Source organism: Poecilia reticulata, unplaced genomic scaffold, assembly GCF_000633615.1.
Source record: "Poecilia reticulata strain Guanapo unplaced genomic scaffold, Guppy_female_1.0+MT scaffold_290, whole genome shotgun sequence".
Classification (NCBI taxonomy): domain Eukaryota; kingdom Metazoa; phylum Chordata; class Actinopteri; order Cyprinodontiformes; family Poeciliidae; genus Poecilia; species Poecilia reticulata.
This window is the reverse complement of record NW_007615067.1, coordinates 59,054-78,064: the sequence shown is the minus strand read 5'-3', so window position 1 is coordinate 78,064 and position 19,011 is coordinate 59,054. Positions and strand designations below refer to the sequence as shown.

Below are 19,011 nucleotides of genomic sequence, written 5' to 3'. Positions count from 1 at the left end.
GTATCGACATTTAGCAAAGTTTAATAATAATAAGAGTGTAATTAAACTATTTTAGGGACAGAAAAGCCCACAAAACAACGTATTTTGTCCTGATTAACTGCCAAACAATGACGTGTTTAATGACGTTGCAGACGGCAAACTGAAGCCATTTATTAATATATTTACAAGCTGCTGTCATGTAAACTCAAAGCATGACGTAATACAGCAGCTTAATAAAAGCCAGGAATAAAATAAATTACATAAATCTGATTGAAATAAAACTTTCACAGGTAAGAAACCTGCTGAGTAAGCAGGATGAGTGAACGAGTGTCAAAGCTTTGGGTTCCTCTAGACTCCGGTACCAAGAGGTTCTGTGGATCAGTACCACCCTCATGATGTTTCTAGTCAGTAGCAGGTTCTGGACCGCCATCCCACCCAAATATTTCTGTGGTTCTGCTTCTGACCCATGGTTCTGGAAACGCAGTCCAACCTCTGAAGGTTATGTTTTATTTCTGATTCCTGATATTTCATTACAATAAATTTTACCTGGAAATAAGTTCTGGTTCTGACTCGGAAGGTCCAACAGAACATTTCTAGAGAAGGGAAGGGTCCTGATAAGAACCTCCTGGTCATCTGTGAACAGAACCCAGAAGATCGGGTCAGTGGTCCGGTTGCTTTGAGTTGATCCAAGGTCTGGTTCTGTCCCCAGGTGTGATGCAGCAGACATGTCCCTTCAGGCCACGCTGCGGGACCGGATCAGCTCGGCCCAGGCGCTGCTGCAGCGGGCGGAGCATCTCTGTCCGGGGGTTGAAGGTCACCAGAAGCTGTGTGGCAAGCTGCGGGCCGAGCTGCGCTTCCTGCGGCGGGTGGAGGCCGGAGAGCTGCAGGTGAAGGAGTCTCACCTGCACAGCACCAACCTCACCCACCTTACCGCCATCGTGGACTCGGCGCAGGGCTTGGAGGACGTTGTGGCATTGTTGCACGTCTTCAGCTACCGGGACGCCGCCGGCCGCCGCCGCACACTTGTGGTGGACGTGGTGGCCGACGTGGGACTCACCTGGGTGAAGGCGGTGGGCCGCAAGGCGGAGGCGCTACACAACATCTGGCAGGGACGGGGTCAGTACGGAGACAAGAGCGTGGTGCGGCAGGCGGAGGACTTCCTGTTGGCCAGCCGCCAGCTGCCCGTCAACTACCGCCACCCCCGCATCGTCTTCGCCTTCTACAACGGCCTGTCCAGCCCCATGGCCGACCGGCTGCGGCACCTGGGCGTGGCGGTGAGGGGTGACATTGTGGCGGTGAGAGGGGAGGAAGAGGAAGAGAGGGATGAGGAGGAGGAGAGGGATGAGGAGGAGGAGAGGGATGAGGAGGAAGAGGAGGCCAGCCCAGATGACCCAGAGGGAGAGCTGGTGTCTTCCCTGACCCAGGTGCAGCGTGGCACGGTGCTGGCCCGCCTGGCATTCCCGCTGCCGCCGCTGCCAGAAGAGTGTGGGCGGGTCAACCTGGACATCACCACGCTCATCGCCTACGTGTCGGCGCTCAGCCACGGTCGCTGCCACTTCAGCTTCCGGGAGCCGGTTCTGACGGAGCAGGCTGCCCAGGAGCGCCGGTGGCCGGTTCTGCCCAGCCTCGACGCCTTCATGGCAGGCAAGCAGCTGTTCGCCTGCCGCGCCGCCGTGACCGACTTCCGGGCCATCCTGGACACGCTGGGCGGGCCGGGCGAGAAGGAGCGCGCTCAGGCGCTGCTGGCCCGCCTGCACCTGGTGGACGACCAGCCGTCGGAGCGCAGCTGCCGCCTCACGCCCAGCGCCAAGGTCAACCGCCGTTCTCTTGCCATCTTTGGCACCGGAGATTTCCTGAGAGCTGTCACTATGACAGCCAACAGCCGCTTCGTCAGGGCGGCCGCCAATCAGGGTGTCCGCTACAGCGTGTTCATCCACCAACCCAGAGCGCTGACTGAAGGCAAGGAGTGGAGGGCCACGCCCATCTGAGGAGGCCACGCCCACATTCGCCGGGGAATGTAGTTTCTAAACTGTTTGGGATGGGATTGATCATCTGGGATCTGCATGTTTCTGTTCAAATTAGATCAATAAAGATTTAGTTCACATGTCACAGGAAGTCACCTGGATTCAGTCCTTTCAGAATAAAAGTCCCTTTTAGAATCATGTATTGGAGTGAAAACAGGTTCTGGTTCTGTTTGTTTTCATCTCGATCCTGTAAACATCTTCACGTACCAGGCATTTGTTTCACCTAATGTCCGGGGTTGCTGGGGAACTGCCTTCAGGTGTGTTAGCGGAGCGCTGTGCAGGTCCCACCTGTAGCTCACCATCATGAGTGACCTGTCGGTTCACCCCGCTTGATAAAATGCTACGCAACTACAGTATTCAGGAGTTTTCTTCTTGGAACCGATGTATTGCTCTCCAGATCTGAGACTATAAAAAAAGAAAGTTTAAATCATTTTGAAAGCTGTTGTTGCTTAGGGTTATATTCTCTTCAGATCTAGTGCCCTCACCAAGATGGCGTTGATCAGCAGCAGCCAGGAAGTAACTTCTGGCTTCTTGCAGTCTCTGGTTAGTGTGGCCGTAGACATCATAGACATAATATAAGGATAGACCCTCAAGGCCGCTCTCGCCTATTGTCGCTGACGAGATTTAGGGCGGCCATCTTGGAGCGGTCCACCACTCCACTCAGCGTTATGTGTTTAGCAGCACATTGACGTATCAGCGCATTTAATCGATCATAACACGCTTTTTGTTCCTGGAAACCATATTCAGACATCTATCAAAGCTACATTTATAAACAATTGTATTATTTAAGTATGTTTTTAATACATAGTTCAGCATATTTAAATATGCTTAGTGGCTATAACAATAGAATAGGAATGTAATATTCTGATATTGATGAATGATGAGCAGATTACAAAGCACACAGCCGTTCATAAGTTATTTAATACATTATTTAGTAATATCAATACATATTTATATAACTATACAAACACAAATAATGATTAATACTGAATAATATATATTGGATACATGTTTATATGTATATACAGCCATACATATATGGATATTTGTTTTCCAGCCGATGAGTTCTAGCTTCAGAGATTCAGTAGCTGAGATTGAGTCCAAACTCCGATGTGATTCATCCTGCAGTGAATCGTCTCTCTTTATAGATTCTCCCTCTTCTTCCTCACATCGTGTCTTTAGGAAACCTTCAAAACAAAAACGGAAGATTTAGGATGAATGATAAATCTTTGTCTCTCTGTCAAATCCTTTGACAGAATGAGAGAATTACATATAAATAATAGTCTTTACCACCTGTGTAAACTTTGCTGGTGAATGTTATAACACACGTTTTATAACATATGTCATATTGTTTCATTTCTAATATAGGCTCTTGTGTCAGATAATCTAAGTCAATGTTAGAGAATAATTAATTATTTTAGATTTACAGAATCTCAGTTATCCTTCATAGCGGCTGAACCCGTATTACACCAAACACTGTAGCTAATATTAGCTGGTATCTATTAGCCGGTGGACATAAATACAGTAAAGTAATATTATAATCACAATATATACACAATAATATGTCCATCTTACTTGTGAAATGTTGTCTGTGGAGCCTCACATCAATAATCCATCGATCAGAACAACAATATCCCTCAGTGCTGAGGCATCTTCTGCTGTTTTTATTGAGCAAAGTAGGTGGGACGACCTCTCCAAGATGGCCGCCGTATTTCCTGCGGCGGAGCAGCCAATGCGGGGTCTAGAAGCGGAAGTGACGTGTCCAGTTTGGCCACTGTTAGCTTGTTAGGACGTAGTTCTGAATGTAAAATGGTCCTGGGCTCGGTTCTGCTGTAACATGCCTCTGGTTGGACCGGAAGCGGAGCAACAGACTCTGACGGAGGTGAGAGCAAACTTTATTGAACAAACCGAACCGGTTCCGGCTAATTGCTAACAGAACCTCCTCTTCCTGCCAGTGTCGGTACCGGTACCCCACAGAGACTCTGAAGGACCTGCAGTCGGTCCGGACTCGGTTCCGAGACCTGCGGCTGTTTGTGGACTTTTACTGTGAGTAAAAGAAGTTAATTCAGTTTAATGAGGGCAGCAGTTAATCACAGTGTACAGCAGGGGGCGCAACAGAGCAGACTCGCTCAGCTTATTTCACAAACCGTTTCTGTCCGGTTCCGGATCAGAACCTCAGTACTGTAGAGGGGTTGAGCCTGAAGGAAACCGGGTCTAGAGGTTCTTGATCCTGTTGGGCCAGACCTTCCAGTGAGTAAGACTGGATTGTCTGTCCTGAACCTTTAAACCAAAAACCCTTCCAGTTTGACCTTCACATTTCTTTGGAGCGGTTCTGGAGTGGACCGGCTGGAGCCTAGATCAGAACCTGGTACACTCAGAGCTCCAGATTAAGGTGATGGTGCCTAACCCCATCAGGGTGTGATTACTTTCAGGGAGATTTTCCTCTGGTTTATCTGCCAGGAACCTGTTCTAGCTAAAAGGTGCGGCAGAAACGCCTTTTCTGCCCGTCAGGTGTTAGGACTCACCTAACCATGGCAATCTCTGTGCAATGGTCTGATGTCTCTCCATGAGTTCATGACCTTTAGCAGGCTGGCCAGTTTCCATGACAACCAGGCTCCAAGTCCACCCGTTTCCAAGACCCTATCTCGGTTCTGACCCGACACGAGGAGCACTGCTGCTCTCTAATTCTGTGGTTCTGACCCACACAGTTTCTGGCCCGGCTGTGGTCCGTTGGGTGGATCAGCACGGTGTGGCCTGGTTCCGACGGTTCGGATCAGAACCGATGTTCTTGTGTTTCGCAGGTTTTCCAAACAAGGAGACGAGGAGGCTACTGCACCTGTCGGGAACGCTCCCTGTCTTCTACCAAGGTCAGGCTGTCGGCCATTTTGGCTCTGCAGGTCCGGACCGATTGTTCATCCCGGTTCTGGTGTCTCCACAGGAAGTGCCTACAACATCCCAGTGTGCGTCTGGCTGCACCAGACCCACCCGCTGTCACGCCCGCGCTGTGTCGTCTGTCCCTCCGTCGCCATGGTGATCAACCCATCCTGTCCTCACGTAGATTCCTCCGGTACTGTCAGTGTGGACGGGCTGCGGAACTGGACCCCTGTAAGCCTACTGTCTGACCCCTGACCCCTGACCCGCGAGGCTAAGCGCTCAGTGACGTCACTTCCTCCCAGGGTGTGTCCAACCTGACGCTGCTGCTGTCAGAGATGAGGCTGGCCTTCCAGAAGGACACGCCCCTTTACGCCAGGAGTGTGGCTCAAGCTCCGCCCCCTGCAGGAGTCAGGTGAGTTCCTTACAGGCCTGGGTGTAGGAAGAACCTAGTCGGTTCTGACTGGGTTTTATTTAGTGGTGTAAAGGTATCACAACCAGGACCAGGTTCTGATAGTGGTTCTGACCAGCCCGTCCCCTTTAGATGTGGTTCTTGAGGTTCTGGTTGGTCTGATGGTGGTTCTGTTGGAGGTTCTGGTGGGTCTGATGGTGGTTCTGTTGGAGGTTCTGGTGGGTCTGATGGTGGTTCTGTTGGAGGTTCTTATGGTTCTTTTGATTCTGGTCATCTTAATGCGCTTATTAAGGATTCTGGGTCAGAGGTCATATAAAGTCCTGGTGATGCGTCTCCTTGGTGACAGTACCGGTTCTGATCTGGCTTTGTCTCCTCTTCCTGTAGCTCCTCCCCTTCCTCCCAGAGCCCCGCCCACGGCCCCACCCACCTGGCTGAAGGTAAGCCACTCCATCTTAAGAGGAAGGTGTTGCCTAGCAACGGCAGGAGGTCTACCCCATAGGTGGCGCCACCCCCAGTGTGAAAACATGGGTTGCTTTCAGAGGTCTTTTGAGTTACCATGGTGACCTAATTGGCCAATACTAGTATCTCATGTGAGAGCTGATTGAGCGTTTCCAGACTAAGCCCCTCCCCTTCTGTTGCAGCCAGCCAATGGGAACAGGACAGCGTCAGGACATCGTACACCGAGGAGCTGAAAGGGATCGACTTCGGGGCTCCGCCCTCCTCTGGCGGCGCCAACACTTTCCTTAGCTCCTCCCCTCCAGGTGAGATGGGAGTTGTAAACCCCATTCTGTTCAGGATGGGCTGCAGCTGAGCGGGTTCTGAACTCATACCTCAGGTTCTGATTTTGACCCGTCTGTTGCGGACCCGGCCCCCACTGAGCCCCTCAGCAGAATGATGGGAGCTTTGAGGCTGGATGGAGGCAGGCGGTCAGAACCGAACCAACGTGGTTCTGGAGATCAGAGTACAGCAGCCGAAGCCGACTTGAGGAAGGTGAGGACGGGTTTTACCTCAGCAGTGTTTCCCCTGGGGACTCGGCTTGGGGCGGGGGCCACTTTGGGGTATGCAGGTTGATCGGCCCGCATTGTTTAAGGACCTGCGTGTGAAACCAGGAGGCTGAGTTAGGGGTTAGCCAACACCTGTCCTAACCCTAACCCTCCTAACCCTAACCCTGGGCTGACTCAGGTCAGCCTGCTGGGGACAACTTGGCAACTTTTGTACTAAATTTAGTACAGAAACAAATCAGTCAGGCTTTTAAACAACCCTAAATAAACTGAAATCAGTGCACTGCTACTTTATTTCAATGACAACTATCAGTCTGTAGACCAGCTGACCATTAGTACAGAGTCTACACTGTGTTCCAAGTTATTATGCAAATTGGATTCAAGTGTCATAAAAATTTCATTTTTTGTTTTGCTATTAAATTCATAGGAGGTTTTGTGTCTCTTTGAATCACTATAATTAATTTCAGAGATCTGCCGGTGCCCATTATGCTGCTTCTGTTGGGTAGGGTAGAGCCCCACCTTTTGATTGGCGCCTCATTCGACCAATAACGTTATCAAATGGCTTTTCAGAGCCAATAATATCCAGAGAGCGACTTGAGCTCATTTTGACATGCCTGGATTCTTTCTAGAGTATTTCTTACTGGTCAACTGGGAAACTAAATCTAAAGCCACCGATGTGAAGCCAACACCTGTCCTGTCATAAGGATATAAGGCCTTTTGTGGTTTGTTTTGACATGAATCCACCAGCTGCATGCGTAACCATGCGCAATGTGTGCGCCTGTGCTGCATCAGTCAGGCTCTGTGTCCTCATGCATGACCGTGTTTACAGGACTTTCTTACCAACGGAGAGCCACAGAGAGACACGTTGGCAGAACCTCACAACTCATGGGAGTGGATGGTTATGGCCCTAAGAGCTGACAAGTTTTGGATTTGAGAATACCGGAAACCTTTAGTTTTCCGCCGCTACAGGCAGAGTGAGGGGGGCAGAGCGTACCGAAGAGCGAAAATGGGGGGCTGCGTATCGCTAGAAGGGGGGCGAAGAAGAAGCGGCGCGCAGGGGTAGTTATCAAAAAGCAGAAGAACAGAAAACAGGAAGTTCAGGACAGTTGCAGCCACCTGGCAGTTCCTCCGCCCTGCTTATGTTGTTTTCTTCCCTGCTAAAGGGTCGTCTGAGCATTATAGCGCGTTGAATTAATTGTTTGGATAGCTAGTATCATTGGCTGGCCAGGCCTGGACAAGAACACTTAACACTGCAGCCGGTGAACAAAAATAAAATGCCTCCATAAAATAAAAACTGAACAACATAAAACCAAAGGGGAAATAAAAACTACATTCCAAAAGAGTACAGAAGTCTGGATATGACGCCAGTAATCATTGGATGTTGATGGAGAAGACGCCCGTATCCGACTACCTGATGAAATAGTTACACGATTCCTTCGCCCCAATGTTTCCCTTACGACAGTCTAGAACGCTGGACGTTCAGCTCATCTCAGCTGATGTGTCCCCCAGGTGTCGGCTCACCTGTCTCCAGATCGGGCCGCCACCTTCATGGCTCTGATCACCATGACGGGGCGGAGCTTCAGCATCGATGATGTCATAGAGGCGGTTCAGCATAATCCAGATCTCCCTTCAGCGCTGAAGTTCCTGACGCACACCTGTCCGATCTGTCGTGATCAGGTGTCCTTCAGCAAGGTGACGGTCTCATCCAGCCAATCACAGGACAGACGGCGCTCTGCTTCCTGTTAGCTCTTCATCTCTGCTTGTTTTCTGCAGATCATCACCATGACCCACTGCTCCTGCTTCTTGTGTCAGAGCTGCTTCGCTTCCTGTTTCTCCGTTGCCATCAAGGAGCGCGCCGTCCACCAGCTCACCTGTCCGCAGTGCGGCCAACCAGAGATCAGGGGCCAGGGGGCGCTAGAGGAGTCCATGGACTACTTTAACCTGCTGGACACACAGGTGAGTCAGTCAGGTGAGTCAGTCAGGTGAGTGAGAGCTGCTGGGAGTCCTGACGTGTGTTGTGCTTCCAGATCCGTCACTTCCTGCCTCCTGACATCCATGAACTCTTCCAGAGGAAACTCCGGGACCGAGCCCTGCAGGAGATGCCCCGGTTCTGCTGGTGCGCTCACGTAAGAACCTCACTGGGCCTGATTCCGGTTCTGGTGAGACCATTAGGGTCAGAGCCTTGGCAGGTTGGTTATTGTTTCAGCATTGCTTTGGGGCGCTCCATGAATCGGACCGGTTCTGGTCCAATCCAGGATCCATCAGCGTGTTTGTTTGTACAGTTCATCCCTTCTGACTGCCAGACGCGGAGCTTCAGGCGCTAAATGATCATTGCAGGTTGAGTCAGAGATGCACCGACCCAGTATTAATATTGTAGACCTGATGTTGGTGGGAATGGGCCCGGTCCCTAAGGGACGATCTATTCACACTAGCTCTATGCTTCCTGAGCAAATGGACGCATTACCACAATAAAAGCCTTCAGAAAATGTTTTGTATTTATTTTAGTCCTGTCGCGATTAACAAATCAATTAATCGCACGATAAATGAAAACCATCCACCTCATTTTAATTTATCGGCTTTATCGCTTCTTCCTGCCTTTTTCTTTTTCTATTGATGAAAAGCGGCTCAGCTCTGAGCTCCCCACTGACCCTCCCTCCTCATTTTTAGCGTAAGGGAGGAGTGAGCTATTGCATCAGGTAGTCAGCGCACACATTATTTTGTACTTCTGCAGTTTTAGAGCCCCATAAGGAGTTAGGAAGCTAAACAAACTCTGATATTGGGGAAAAAACTCGAAGGGCAACTGGTTTCACAGCCGAACGCAGCTGCAGCAGTGTGGGAGTATTTCAGATTCAAACCAAATGACTGAGGCGAACCGCTGAACCTTTGCAAGCCGGTAAGTCGCGTTTGTCATAAAACAGCAGCTACTAAGAGCAGCAATGCAACCAACATGCACCTAAAGGTGAGGTGAGAGAGCGGAGGGCTGTCCCCGTCTTCAACAGTCCACCTTCATTGAAGCAATTAATCGACAGGCAGCGAACAAAAAGGAAAGTGGTGTGCGCTCACAGACGGCGTAGCTCGTTTAATTGATAACCAGATGCTCCCATTTAATATCGTTGAAAAACCGGCATTTCCAAAAATGTTGCAAACATTTGACAGACGGTACGAAATCCCCGGGAAAACATCACAAATATCACAAACGGCGATTCCACAACTGTCCAACAGTATTAAAGAGGACATACTTAAGGAGATAAGACATTTCATTTTACTCTGCTACGTCAGATATGTGGACACGTTCAAATATGACCCCTTGTCTGAGCTTGACCATTCACTATACAGCTGCTGACTGGACCTGCACTCTAAAGGTTCAGACCAGATCTGTCCCAGATGACCATAAACTGCTCCGCGTGCCAACATGGTCGCTGCAATAAGAAATGCTGCCTCGACCTCCAGCCTGCTGGTGGCGGGTTAGACGGGGACAGAGAACGGACAGCACGTCCCAAAGGACGGAAAAGTTTGGTCACTCAGCCTGAGCTTCCTTACAAAGAGGGAGGCACAGGATGAAGCTAATACCCCCCAGAAACTCATTCTGGTGAGTGATTTTTAAGTAATTTATTTATTCATTTGTAACTCAAGATATTCAAAGAGTCGTGTTTATTTTCTAGTAGCATGTAGAATCTAATTAAGACTTTTGTCTGGCAATAATTTAAATATACACACTAATTATTAAGCAGCATTAGTAGAAATGTAAAAAGTAGCATTTTTTTTAAAGAAGTTGAAATACATTAATTAATAAAAAATAATATGGCTCTAATATAGTAATAATATATTTTTAGAGCCATTTTGGTGGAGCAATATGTTACCTGTCACTGGTGAAGTTTGGGCCTAAATGAATAACATAATTATATATATTCCTCTAATAAATATGTTTTCCAAATAAGGACGTTGTCAACCGATGGGGCACTGGCTCCTGGCTCAAGACAGGAAACATGGCGGCCCAACCTGTGTTGGTGTTGGAGTCCATCAACGCAGCAATGAAACCACTGGCTGACTTTACAGATGTTCTCTCAGGGGAAACGTGCGTCTGTTCAGCCTGTGCTGGACCTGATAAAAGGCGACCTTCTCTCTCCAGGCCATGATGACAGCACACTGACTGAAAAATACAGCTCACCTGCCATCCAAGGCCTCCTGAGAAAGGCCACCATCTTGGATCTGAGGTACCGTGGCAGCATGGAGGAGGCGGGGGCATCGAATGACCTCAAACATCAGGAGCTACTGAACTTAAAAGGGTCAGAAGTAAGTGAAGAAGATGAGGGCTGCAGTAAAGCTGCTGGAGGAAACGGATGAATCTACCGCTGCCCCACCAAGAAAAAGAGGCTAAGTTACCTTCTTCAAAACAGAAGAGCTCAACTCACAGGTCAGACTCGGGCTACGTATCCAAAAGGAGAGCAGACTGATGCAGAACTCACCAAGTTCCTTCAAGAAGATGCTGTTGATGCCTTTTGGGATCCCTTGACATGGTGGCATGACAACCGAAGAAGATACCCTTTGAAGGCAAACTTGGCTCACAAGTACATGTGTATTTGTGCAACAAGCTCCAGTTCAGAGAAAATGTTTAGCTCAGCTGGAAACATTGCTCCTCCTGAGAGATCCTGCCTTAAGCCACACAAACTCAACACGCTGGTATTTGTTGCTCAGAATCTGTCTTGACTAAATCAGCTACAGATATAGACTGTTGAGACATCTGGTCTTATTTAGTGTGGTTTTGTTACTTTGCACTTTTTGTTTAAAAAATGGGAGTTTGGCTCATCTTCTCAAAATAAATCTAGTGATATACAGACTTCATAATCAGTTTCTATTCAAGGCATTCTTTGGTTAAGAGACTGAGTCCATTTTAGGTTGTTTAGTTTACCAGTTCCAGTGTTAAGTGTTGTTTTGAAAATAAAGTGTATTTATCGTTGGTAGGATGTACTTGTATTATTAAGTCATTAAAATTACATCGGATCGATATCGGCCAATATTAAATTGAAACGGAGAAAAGTGTATCGTGTTATTCACAACAAAGTCACCTTTGACCTGCCAGTGACCCATGTGATTTTATAGTCACGTGACACCCGGTGATCAATCCCTGTTCTCGCGCGCAGGTGTGCTGAGTACAGGTGTGGTTATGCAAAGCTAGCAGCTTTTCTGTTTAACGCAGTTTTCTTGTGCTTGTTTAGTCTCGTCTTCCAGTAGCATAAGCTACTTTCAGTTTCCACCAGATAGGTTTGTTTCTCCGATGACTGCTAAGTTTTGCTTTTCTTTTTTCTACGGCAGTAGTTTATTGTTCACTTTGATTTGCCTCTTGCTTGTTTGTGGCTTTTTTGACTCGTCTATGGCATTTTCTGCTCGAGTCCTTTAATTTGCCTCTATGGAGATTGTACTTATTGTGGTGACATGATGCTGTATAATTTATGATGCTGCATCTATCTGGCGTCGCTCCAGCCTGATGACTAGCGTGACTCGTGGCCCTGGTGTGCATCTCGCTGTCGGACAACGCGTCCCCCATCTGTAGCGTCGTGCTAGGTCAGGCTAAATCAGCTGACTGCACTGGAGCAGCCTACCGACTGGACGGGATCTGCACAGCAAAAGACCTGTTGCCATTGGGATAGGTGTCCAATGCAGCCTGGAGGCACCTTTGGTTTCGGAGAAGGGAGCCAGGTGCACCGATACGGGTAGGTTGTCCACAAAGGTGGATCACCCGACTACTGAACTGGCCCAAATGAAGGCCGTCTTCTGGTGTTTTCAGGCCAATGCTGGTAGCTGGGTAGCACTTCCTTCTGTGTAGGATGGAGCATCAGTCCACGTAACGATGCTATTTCAGTGGTAACCTTGAGTACCCAGTTCCTCGATTACCTTCTGGAGCTGAGCTCCAGGGTCTCTGCTTTCTCCCTCAGAGGAGTATATATGGGAACTGCATGCCTGGCGGCCATGCAGGAGGCATCCAGATTTGGCTTGGGGCAAATGCCAGTTGTGGAGCCAGAGATTGCCAAAGACCTGCTCCCAATCAGGGTCCAGACATCATAGTGCTTTCGTGTGGCACCGTCTGGTGGTACCCTCCCAGGCATTCAAGAAGCAAATTGGCTGGCAGGTAATGTTTAACGTCAGCAGTCAGTTATTTTACACCAGGACAGGTCGGTAGCTGGGCTGTCCACACTTGTGCGGGTACATTCTGTCCCACGGGTACCGTCTTCACTTCAGAAGCTAGCCCCTTGCCCCTAGCTGGGTGAGGAGGATGACTGTCATGAGCAACCCTGTGAAGGCACAGGCACTGAACCAGGAAATCTGCCCCTCCGATCCCGTGGACCCCTGTTGGATCCAGGGAGCTTTTATTCAAAGTAATTTTCTTCAGAAGACCGGGGGTCTTCTTTTGATCTCTGAAGGTCATACCTTTTCACATGCTGACCACCAGGGAAGTTTTGCAGGCAATATTCCCAGGAGGTTGGTTCACCTCCATAGACCTCACAGATGCTTATTTTCATGTCTCAATTGCTCTGCCTCACTGGTGGTTTCTTTGTTTTGCTTTCCAATGGAAGCATTTGTAGTTTATGGTACCCCATCTGGACTTATGTTGTCTCCCAGGGTGTTCACCCTATGTGTCACAGTGACCCTCTCCCCTCATCAGGAGCAAGGGCTAAGAATCCTCCCGTACTAGGACAACTGGCTTATTTGTGCAACGACCTGCAACCAAGTGGTTCAGGACAAGCAGTTGGTGCTTGATCATGTGGGTCACCCTGGACTGCAGGTAAACATGTAGAAGAGCAATCAAACTCTCTCACAAGAGACAATCTTCCTGGGCATTCCCATGAGTTCTCTCTTAATGACTGCTTGCGCTTTTCCCCAGTGGGTTTACAATACATTGAGCATTCTCCAAGAATTCAGATGTGACATGGTACTGCGTCTTATGCGATATTGTGTCTTTAGGGTTGCTGCCCTCTAGATGCGGTTGAACAACTGGAGTCTGGACCCAACAGGGTACATTCACTGACTCAGGAGACTTCAGGTCGGACCTCAGTGTCCTTAGTATCAGTCGTCCAGGAGGGATCTTCTTTCCCAGATGTGGGGTCCAGATTTTCCATGTCGATCCAGATTGACTCCAGCTCTGGATTAAGCACCTATTTGTCCTTCCATCCATCTTATAGACTTATCCCTATTGGAGTTACCAGAGGTGCTGGTGCCGATCTCCAGTGGTCAATGGGCGAGAGGTGGGGTCACCCTGGGCAGGTCACCAGTCCATTGCAGGCCCAGATCCACTTTCCCAAAGTATGTTGAGAAAGTTGTATGTATAATGGCTAATGCATGGGTGCCATCCATGCGCTCACTAATACTTGCACCTTGCAAAGCCGACCTCTGCCTGCAGGAGTAAGATGTCACTATACAATGCCATGACTGGGGTGCTTCTGGACACCATGCACAGTGCAGTCTCCTGGAAGTCACCAAGCACCTTTGCTCGATTTTACCGGGTGAATGTGGCTTTGCCTCATCCCCTTCAAGGCATCTTGGAGCAGCATCCTTCTTCATCCCACAGGGGTAGGCAGTGTAGTGGTTGTTGTTTTAGATTTTGTTGGCATAAGTCATCCAGTGCTTAAAAATCCACCCTCTAGTGGTCAGTACAGATGAAGTACAACAAAATGTAAGACTGTAACTATGGTTCTATCAATCCAGGATGACCACCAGAGTACTCTATTGGACTCCTTGCGGCACCTGAGAGTTTTGAGGGATTGAGCGTCGGGTATCATGTGACTAGAGTCACATGGGTTACTGGCAAGTCACCGGTGACTTGAGCATGAGCAAGAATGATCATTCAGTGCATGAAGCTCCACCTCTGGCGGTCATCCGGGATTCATATGACTACAGAGTTATAACTTTCGTTTCAGTGTTCCTTCGGGATGCTCCATGAATCGGACCGGTTGAGGATGGACTGTCCAAGCTGTAGGAAGAGCACCTGTTCCCAGTGCAGGTCACCTGTAAGACGCACACACCTGCAGTCTGAGCTGAACTCCAACCAGAATCTGACCCGGTCTGTCTGCTCTGCAGTGGTCTCCTCACCATCAGGGACTTTCCTGTGCAGAGTTCAAGGCGTGGCAACAGCAGACCCAGCAGGACCGGGACAGCTCCATGTGGGTCTACAAAACCATCGGTAAAAACACGCCTTTAAGAAATCGAGGTCCGAGTTGATTCCAAGGTTTGATCTGGACCTGGTTCTAGCGTCTGACTTGGGCTTGGTTCTGTCAGGGTGGCTTGATCCAGTTGGTTCAATCTGCATTTGGACTGAAAGGAAACAAAGTTAATTATCACAATGCAGAGTTTCCCCCAGAAAACTAGCTGAGCCTGGTGGCCGAGGCAGTCCACCATGTTTTTAAATTAAAAGATGCTAACAGGAAATATCATTAAAATAAATATCAACAAACAAGGAGATTTAATTTATGAAGCACTAGTAGGGACCAAGCTTTGTGTTTCCTGACTGTTGAGTTTTTAATAAGCACAGAGAATATTTGTTTTGGTTGCCCAGCTTTAAGGAACAAGTTTTTCCTGATCTCCATAGAGCAACTCTACCTGACCAGAGGTAGAGATGACCTTTGATGTGGTGCAGTTTGAAGCAACGTGGTGCTGAAAAAGAAACAAAGCAAAACCACGTGCTGCGTGACTGAGGCGAGCGCTGCAGCTCCTCCACAGGCTGAACCACCGGCCCACTGAGGAACACAAGCAAACGTCATCATTGCAGAAACAGCCATGCGCTGGGCAGCATGTTGATGTAAACGCCATGGCAGGTGGTGGCTGCAGTTTCACCACCAACTATGAACCTTTCAGGAATGATTCTGTTCTGCTGGTGAAATGCTGAGCACCGCAGAGACGTACTACGGAGATTTCTGGTTTTTACAAAAAAATTATTTTAAATAATTATAAAAAATAATAACAAGCAACGCCTAAACTGGCAGGGGGGCAAGTAAAACCTGGCGGCCCACCACAATAACAGCAGATGATGCCTGAATGGAGAATCCGAGGAGAAACAAACTGACCACTCTGCAGCCTGTGCTAACGATAGATAGCACAGGGTAACCTAAACCAGTAGACGAGCGTCTGCCTCCATAAACTGGGATCTGGGTCTGCAGGAGAGGAGCCTATGAACTAAAGAATCTGCCTCCTGTTCTACTGCTAGAACCTCTAGGAACCAGCAGGGAACCTGCAGTCTGGTACCTCAGGGTTCTGGTAGGATCATCTGGACCAATCGTGTCTGGAGCTGGTAGCTAACCCCCTTTCTTCCTCCAGTAAAGTCTTGTTTGTCCTCAGAGTGTCCTAGTTGTCAGTTCGTCTTCAGCCTGTCTAAAGGAGGGTGTCTTCACTTCACCTGCTCTCAGTGTCGCCATCAGTTCTGTGGCGGCTGCAGTCAGCGCTTTGCTCTGGGCCCGGTGAGTCCACGTTCTGCCGGATTCTACCGACTTCTGGTCTCCTCATGACGTCTCCCTCCTCAGGCTTGCAGCTTCTCCGCTCAGTGTGCGTCCAGAGGTCTACATGCGCACCACCCCAGGGACTGCCTGTACCACCTGAGAGACTGGAGCGTGGCCCGGCTGCACCGGCTGCTGCAGGTTAGCTGGACCCGGGTTCATAACCACAAGAACCACCCGGGTCTGGTTCTAGACCCGGGTGAACTCGCTGGTGATGCTCTCCTCCCTCTCAGCACTATAGAGTGACTCCTTCCTGGTTGGAACCGTCCAGTGGCAGCTTGGCTCAGTGCGGTCAGACAGGTGAGGTCATTTCCTGTTCTGGGGAACCCGACACATCGCGGTCTGTCTGACAGGTGTGTTTGTGTGGCAGTGGCGTGTTTCGTGCCGGAACTGCGAGATGACAGCGGTGTGACGAAGGAGGAGCCTTGTGGACGGCCGGCGCCGTATGGAGGATACTGCCAGTAAGGTCCAGTCGGAGGCTGCATGTCCTCCGCCTGCGTACCTGTTCAGGTGAGCTGCTGTCTGTCCTGGCAGGGCTCACTACAAGGAGCGTCTGGTGGAGCAGATCAACCGCTGCGGCGCCGACCCGGCCGTCCTCTTCAGTCCTGCAGAGGTGATCACAGAGCTGCAGCGATGGAGCGTTGTCGTGCCAACCAGAAAGCCTGAAGAGCCAGAGCCGCTGTACGCCCATCGCCTCCGCCTGGTCAGTGACATCATCATGACTGGCGTTTACCTGGAACCGGGGCAGCCTGCCGGTCCGGTAAACGTTTAGCTGCTGAATCGCCCACAGGAACCACATGTGGTTGGTCCAGGTTAGACAGAGACACTTTCAGCCAATCGCAACCCTCGGTTCTGTCTCTCTACAGGTGCTGACCAATTGCCTTCCTCTCATGAAGCAGCGAAGCACTCCATCCGTGACATCAGCAGAAGCTCCGCCCACTCCTCCTGTCCTGTCAACGTCCCAACCAATCAGATGATGGCTGATGACTTCAAACAGGTCAAAGGGAACCAATGAGAGAAGCTTCCAGTCTCAACTACCTGAGCTAATAGCATGGGGGCTAACAAGGTTAACGAGCTTCCATCCTCTCATTAGCTTTTGGTTTATTTAAATTATTGTTTCTCTAGGATTGAATAAACAAACTGAAATGGTTTTAAACAAGAACTGAGAACCAGGTCTGTCTTGAAAATGAGATCTAGATCTCAGTGGGGTTTAGCTGGTTCGGTAAAGGAAATAACAAGAACTTTGATCCTCACGGCTCAAAATTCATAGTTCTTTTAAAAAGGTGAAGCTTAACGAGCATCAGATTAACGAGGTCAGGGTTCAGGTTCCAGTTGCTCAGTTTTCTGCACTTTAATAAATTTGTCATCTTCTCACTGTGTAGTTTCTGTCTCTATGGCAACCTGGTGTGTTTCCAAACCCAGTAGAACCTGTCTGATATCGAACCCGACTGCTCTTCATCAGAACGTCCTGGTTCTGGTTCTGGTGGGGTTAGGTTCTGTGAAACCATGAAGACATTGGTGATGAAGATTCTTAATGCTGCTCCATTTAATTCCCGGAAAGGTTCTGGAGAACCGTTTGTGTCGGAAGGTGTAATAAGACCAGGCTGGAAGAACCGGATCAGAACCGCTCATCGGGTTTAAAGCTGCAGTAACGTTAGCATGGTATGATAATCTGATAAAAAACTCCATCTACCATCTGAAGAAACATCCAATCAGAGCCAGGGGGTGGGGCTTGGTGCTGTCAATCACTTCATGCATTTGCTGCTCAACGTGCTAACGACCCACCCTTCCATGTCGCCATAGAGACCGACCCAGTATGGAAATTATGGGTCCGTACTGGGTATTCTGACTGTGAAACTAAACCGGGTCAGAACCAGAACAGCGTTTAATGTGAAGAATGTCTTGATTCACCAGGAAATAAAACTCCAGGATTCAGGTTCAGTTTTTAGCTTTTATTAAAGTATAAAAAGAAAAGGTTAGTAACCAGAAGGTTAAAAATGATTTCAACCTCCTCTGGGTTCTGATCGGTTCTGTGCTCTGATTGGCTCAGCTGCTCAGGTGGTCCTGGCAGCAGCTTCAGGTGTGACGGGCTGCAGCGTCCTCCAGGGATCCTGCAGCATGGAGGGACTGAAGTACCGCTCCACCGGAACGTCTCTGGGCTGGAAGACAACAATGTGGGTTAAAGGAGCTGCTTCACACCGGCGAACCGGATCAGAACCGCCCAGGTCACCTGGTTCCACTTATAGCATTGGTCCGACACTCACCAGCAGGTTTAAACCTGAAATGAACGTTCAGTCTCAAAAAGAACGCTCTGAACCAGCTGGTTCTGTTCAGTCAGCTGGTCCAAACGACCAGAACCACAGTAGAACGACGGAAACTGGAGAATTTTACAATTATTTACAGAACTCTTGAAAATACTGATCATAAACGGACCCGAGCCAAGGTGTCGCTGGTGGTTCCGTTCCGACCCGTCCTGCGCATGAGCACATCGATGTACGTCACATCCTGCTTACTCAGCAGGTTTCTTACCTGTGAAAGTTTTATTTCAATCAGATTTATGTAATTTATTTTATTCCTGGCTTTTATTAAGCTGCTGTATTACGTCATGCTTTGAGTTTACATGACAGCAGCTTGTAAATATATTAATAAATGGCTTCAGTTTGCCGTCTGCAACGTCATTAAACACGTCATTGTTTGGCAGTTAATCAGGACAAAATACGTTGTTTTGTGGGCTTTTCTGTCCCTAAAATAGTTTAATTACTCTTATTATTATTAAACTTTGCTAAATGTCGATACTATGTTGGACTGAAACTGTAATATTAATCATATCCCATCATTTCAGGAACAGCGACCTGCGCCGCGTCTGGTGAATCAGACATGCAACAGATTAATGCGCAAACGAGTTCCGGCATTTGTAGATCCATGTTTAATTCCAATAAACCAGTTTCTGATAGTTTTACAAACGCCTCTGTATTTAAAATACTTTTAACAGGGGAGGATATTCTAATAAAGGTCTAGTTCATACATCTAGAGCTTTTCATTTTAAACGGGTAGGATATTCTGATGAAGGTTTTGTCCTGTATATAAATTGTTCCAATGCTAAGCTAAGCATAGCTGCTAAGCTTCCACTTCAGTCCCGCCACTCAAATAATGTTATCAATATATTTAACATTAACAACCTGCTGTAGTTTGTTTGTAAACATGACGGTGGCAGTTTTAGACGGGTAGCACTGACAGACAGA

At 48.6% G+C, this 19,011-nt stretch overlaps 2 protein-coding genes and 1 long non-coding RNA gene across 3 annotated transcripts in view; 2 read left to right on the top strand and 1 right to left on the bottom strand.

Moving 5' to 3' along the window:
- The window catches only part of cunh7orf25 (chromosome unknown C7orf25 homolog), a 3,854-nt gene extending 1,711 nt beyond the window's left edge, over window positions 1–2,143 (top strand). The window contains exon 2 of the mRNA XM_008403084.2: window positions 689–2,143. Within this exon, the coding sequence (XP_008401306.1) occupies window positions 705–1,967 (1,263 nt within the window). The 5' untranslated portion in view covers window positions 689–704 and the 3' untranslated portion in view covers window positions 1,968–2,143. The remainder of the gene's footprint in view (window positions 1–688) is intronic.
- A 1,617-nt stretch (window positions 2,144–3,760) lies between these two features.
- LOC103460775 (E3 ubiquitin-protein ligase RNF31) lies at window positions 3,761–17,143 on the top strand. Its single transcript, XM_008403082.2, has 19 exons — window positions 3,761–3,885; window positions 3,959–4,049; window positions 4,805–4,870; window positions 4,942–5,108; window positions 5,180–5,289; window positions 5,671–5,723; window positions 5,928–6,047; window positions 6,122–6,276; window positions 7,797–7,979; window positions 8,061–8,243; window positions 8,315–8,413; window positions 14,201–14,290; window positions 14,361–14,463; window positions 15,615–15,733; window positions 15,797–15,910; window positions 16,003–16,069; window positions 16,140–16,230; window positions 16,304–16,472; window positions 16,636–17,143. Exons 1-19 carry the CDS (start codon window positions 3,841–3,843, stop codon window positions 16,744–16,746), a joined length of 2,136 nt encoding a protein of 711 aa, XP_008401304.1. The 5' UTR covers window positions 3,761–3,840; the 3' UTR covers window positions 16,747–17,143.
- A 563-nt stretch (window positions 17,144–17,706) lies between these two features.
- LOC108166004 (uncharacterized) lies at window positions 17,707–19,005 on the bottom strand. The gene is made up of 2 exons (XR_001776317.1): window positions 18,034–19,005; window positions 17,707–17,928 (listed from the first exon to the last, which is right to left on the bottom strand). It is a non-coding gene; the product is annotated as an uncharacterized LOC108166004 (long non-coding RNA).
- Window positions 19,006–19,011: the final 6 nt, after the last annotated feature.

Coding starts and splice junctions, on each gene's coding strand:
- LOC103460775 (XM_008403082.2), top strand. CDS start 3,841: ATGCCTCTGGTTGGACCGGAAGCGGAGCAACAGACTCTGACGGAG. Junction 6,277..7,796: donor CCGAAGCCGACTTGAGGAAG/GTGAGGACGGGT, acceptor TGTGTCCCCCAG/GTGTCGGCTCACCTGTCTCC. Junction 15,734..15,796: donor AGCGCTTTGCTCTGGGCCCG/GTGAGTCCACGT, acceptor CTCCCTCCTCAG/GCTTGCAGCTTCTCCGCTCA.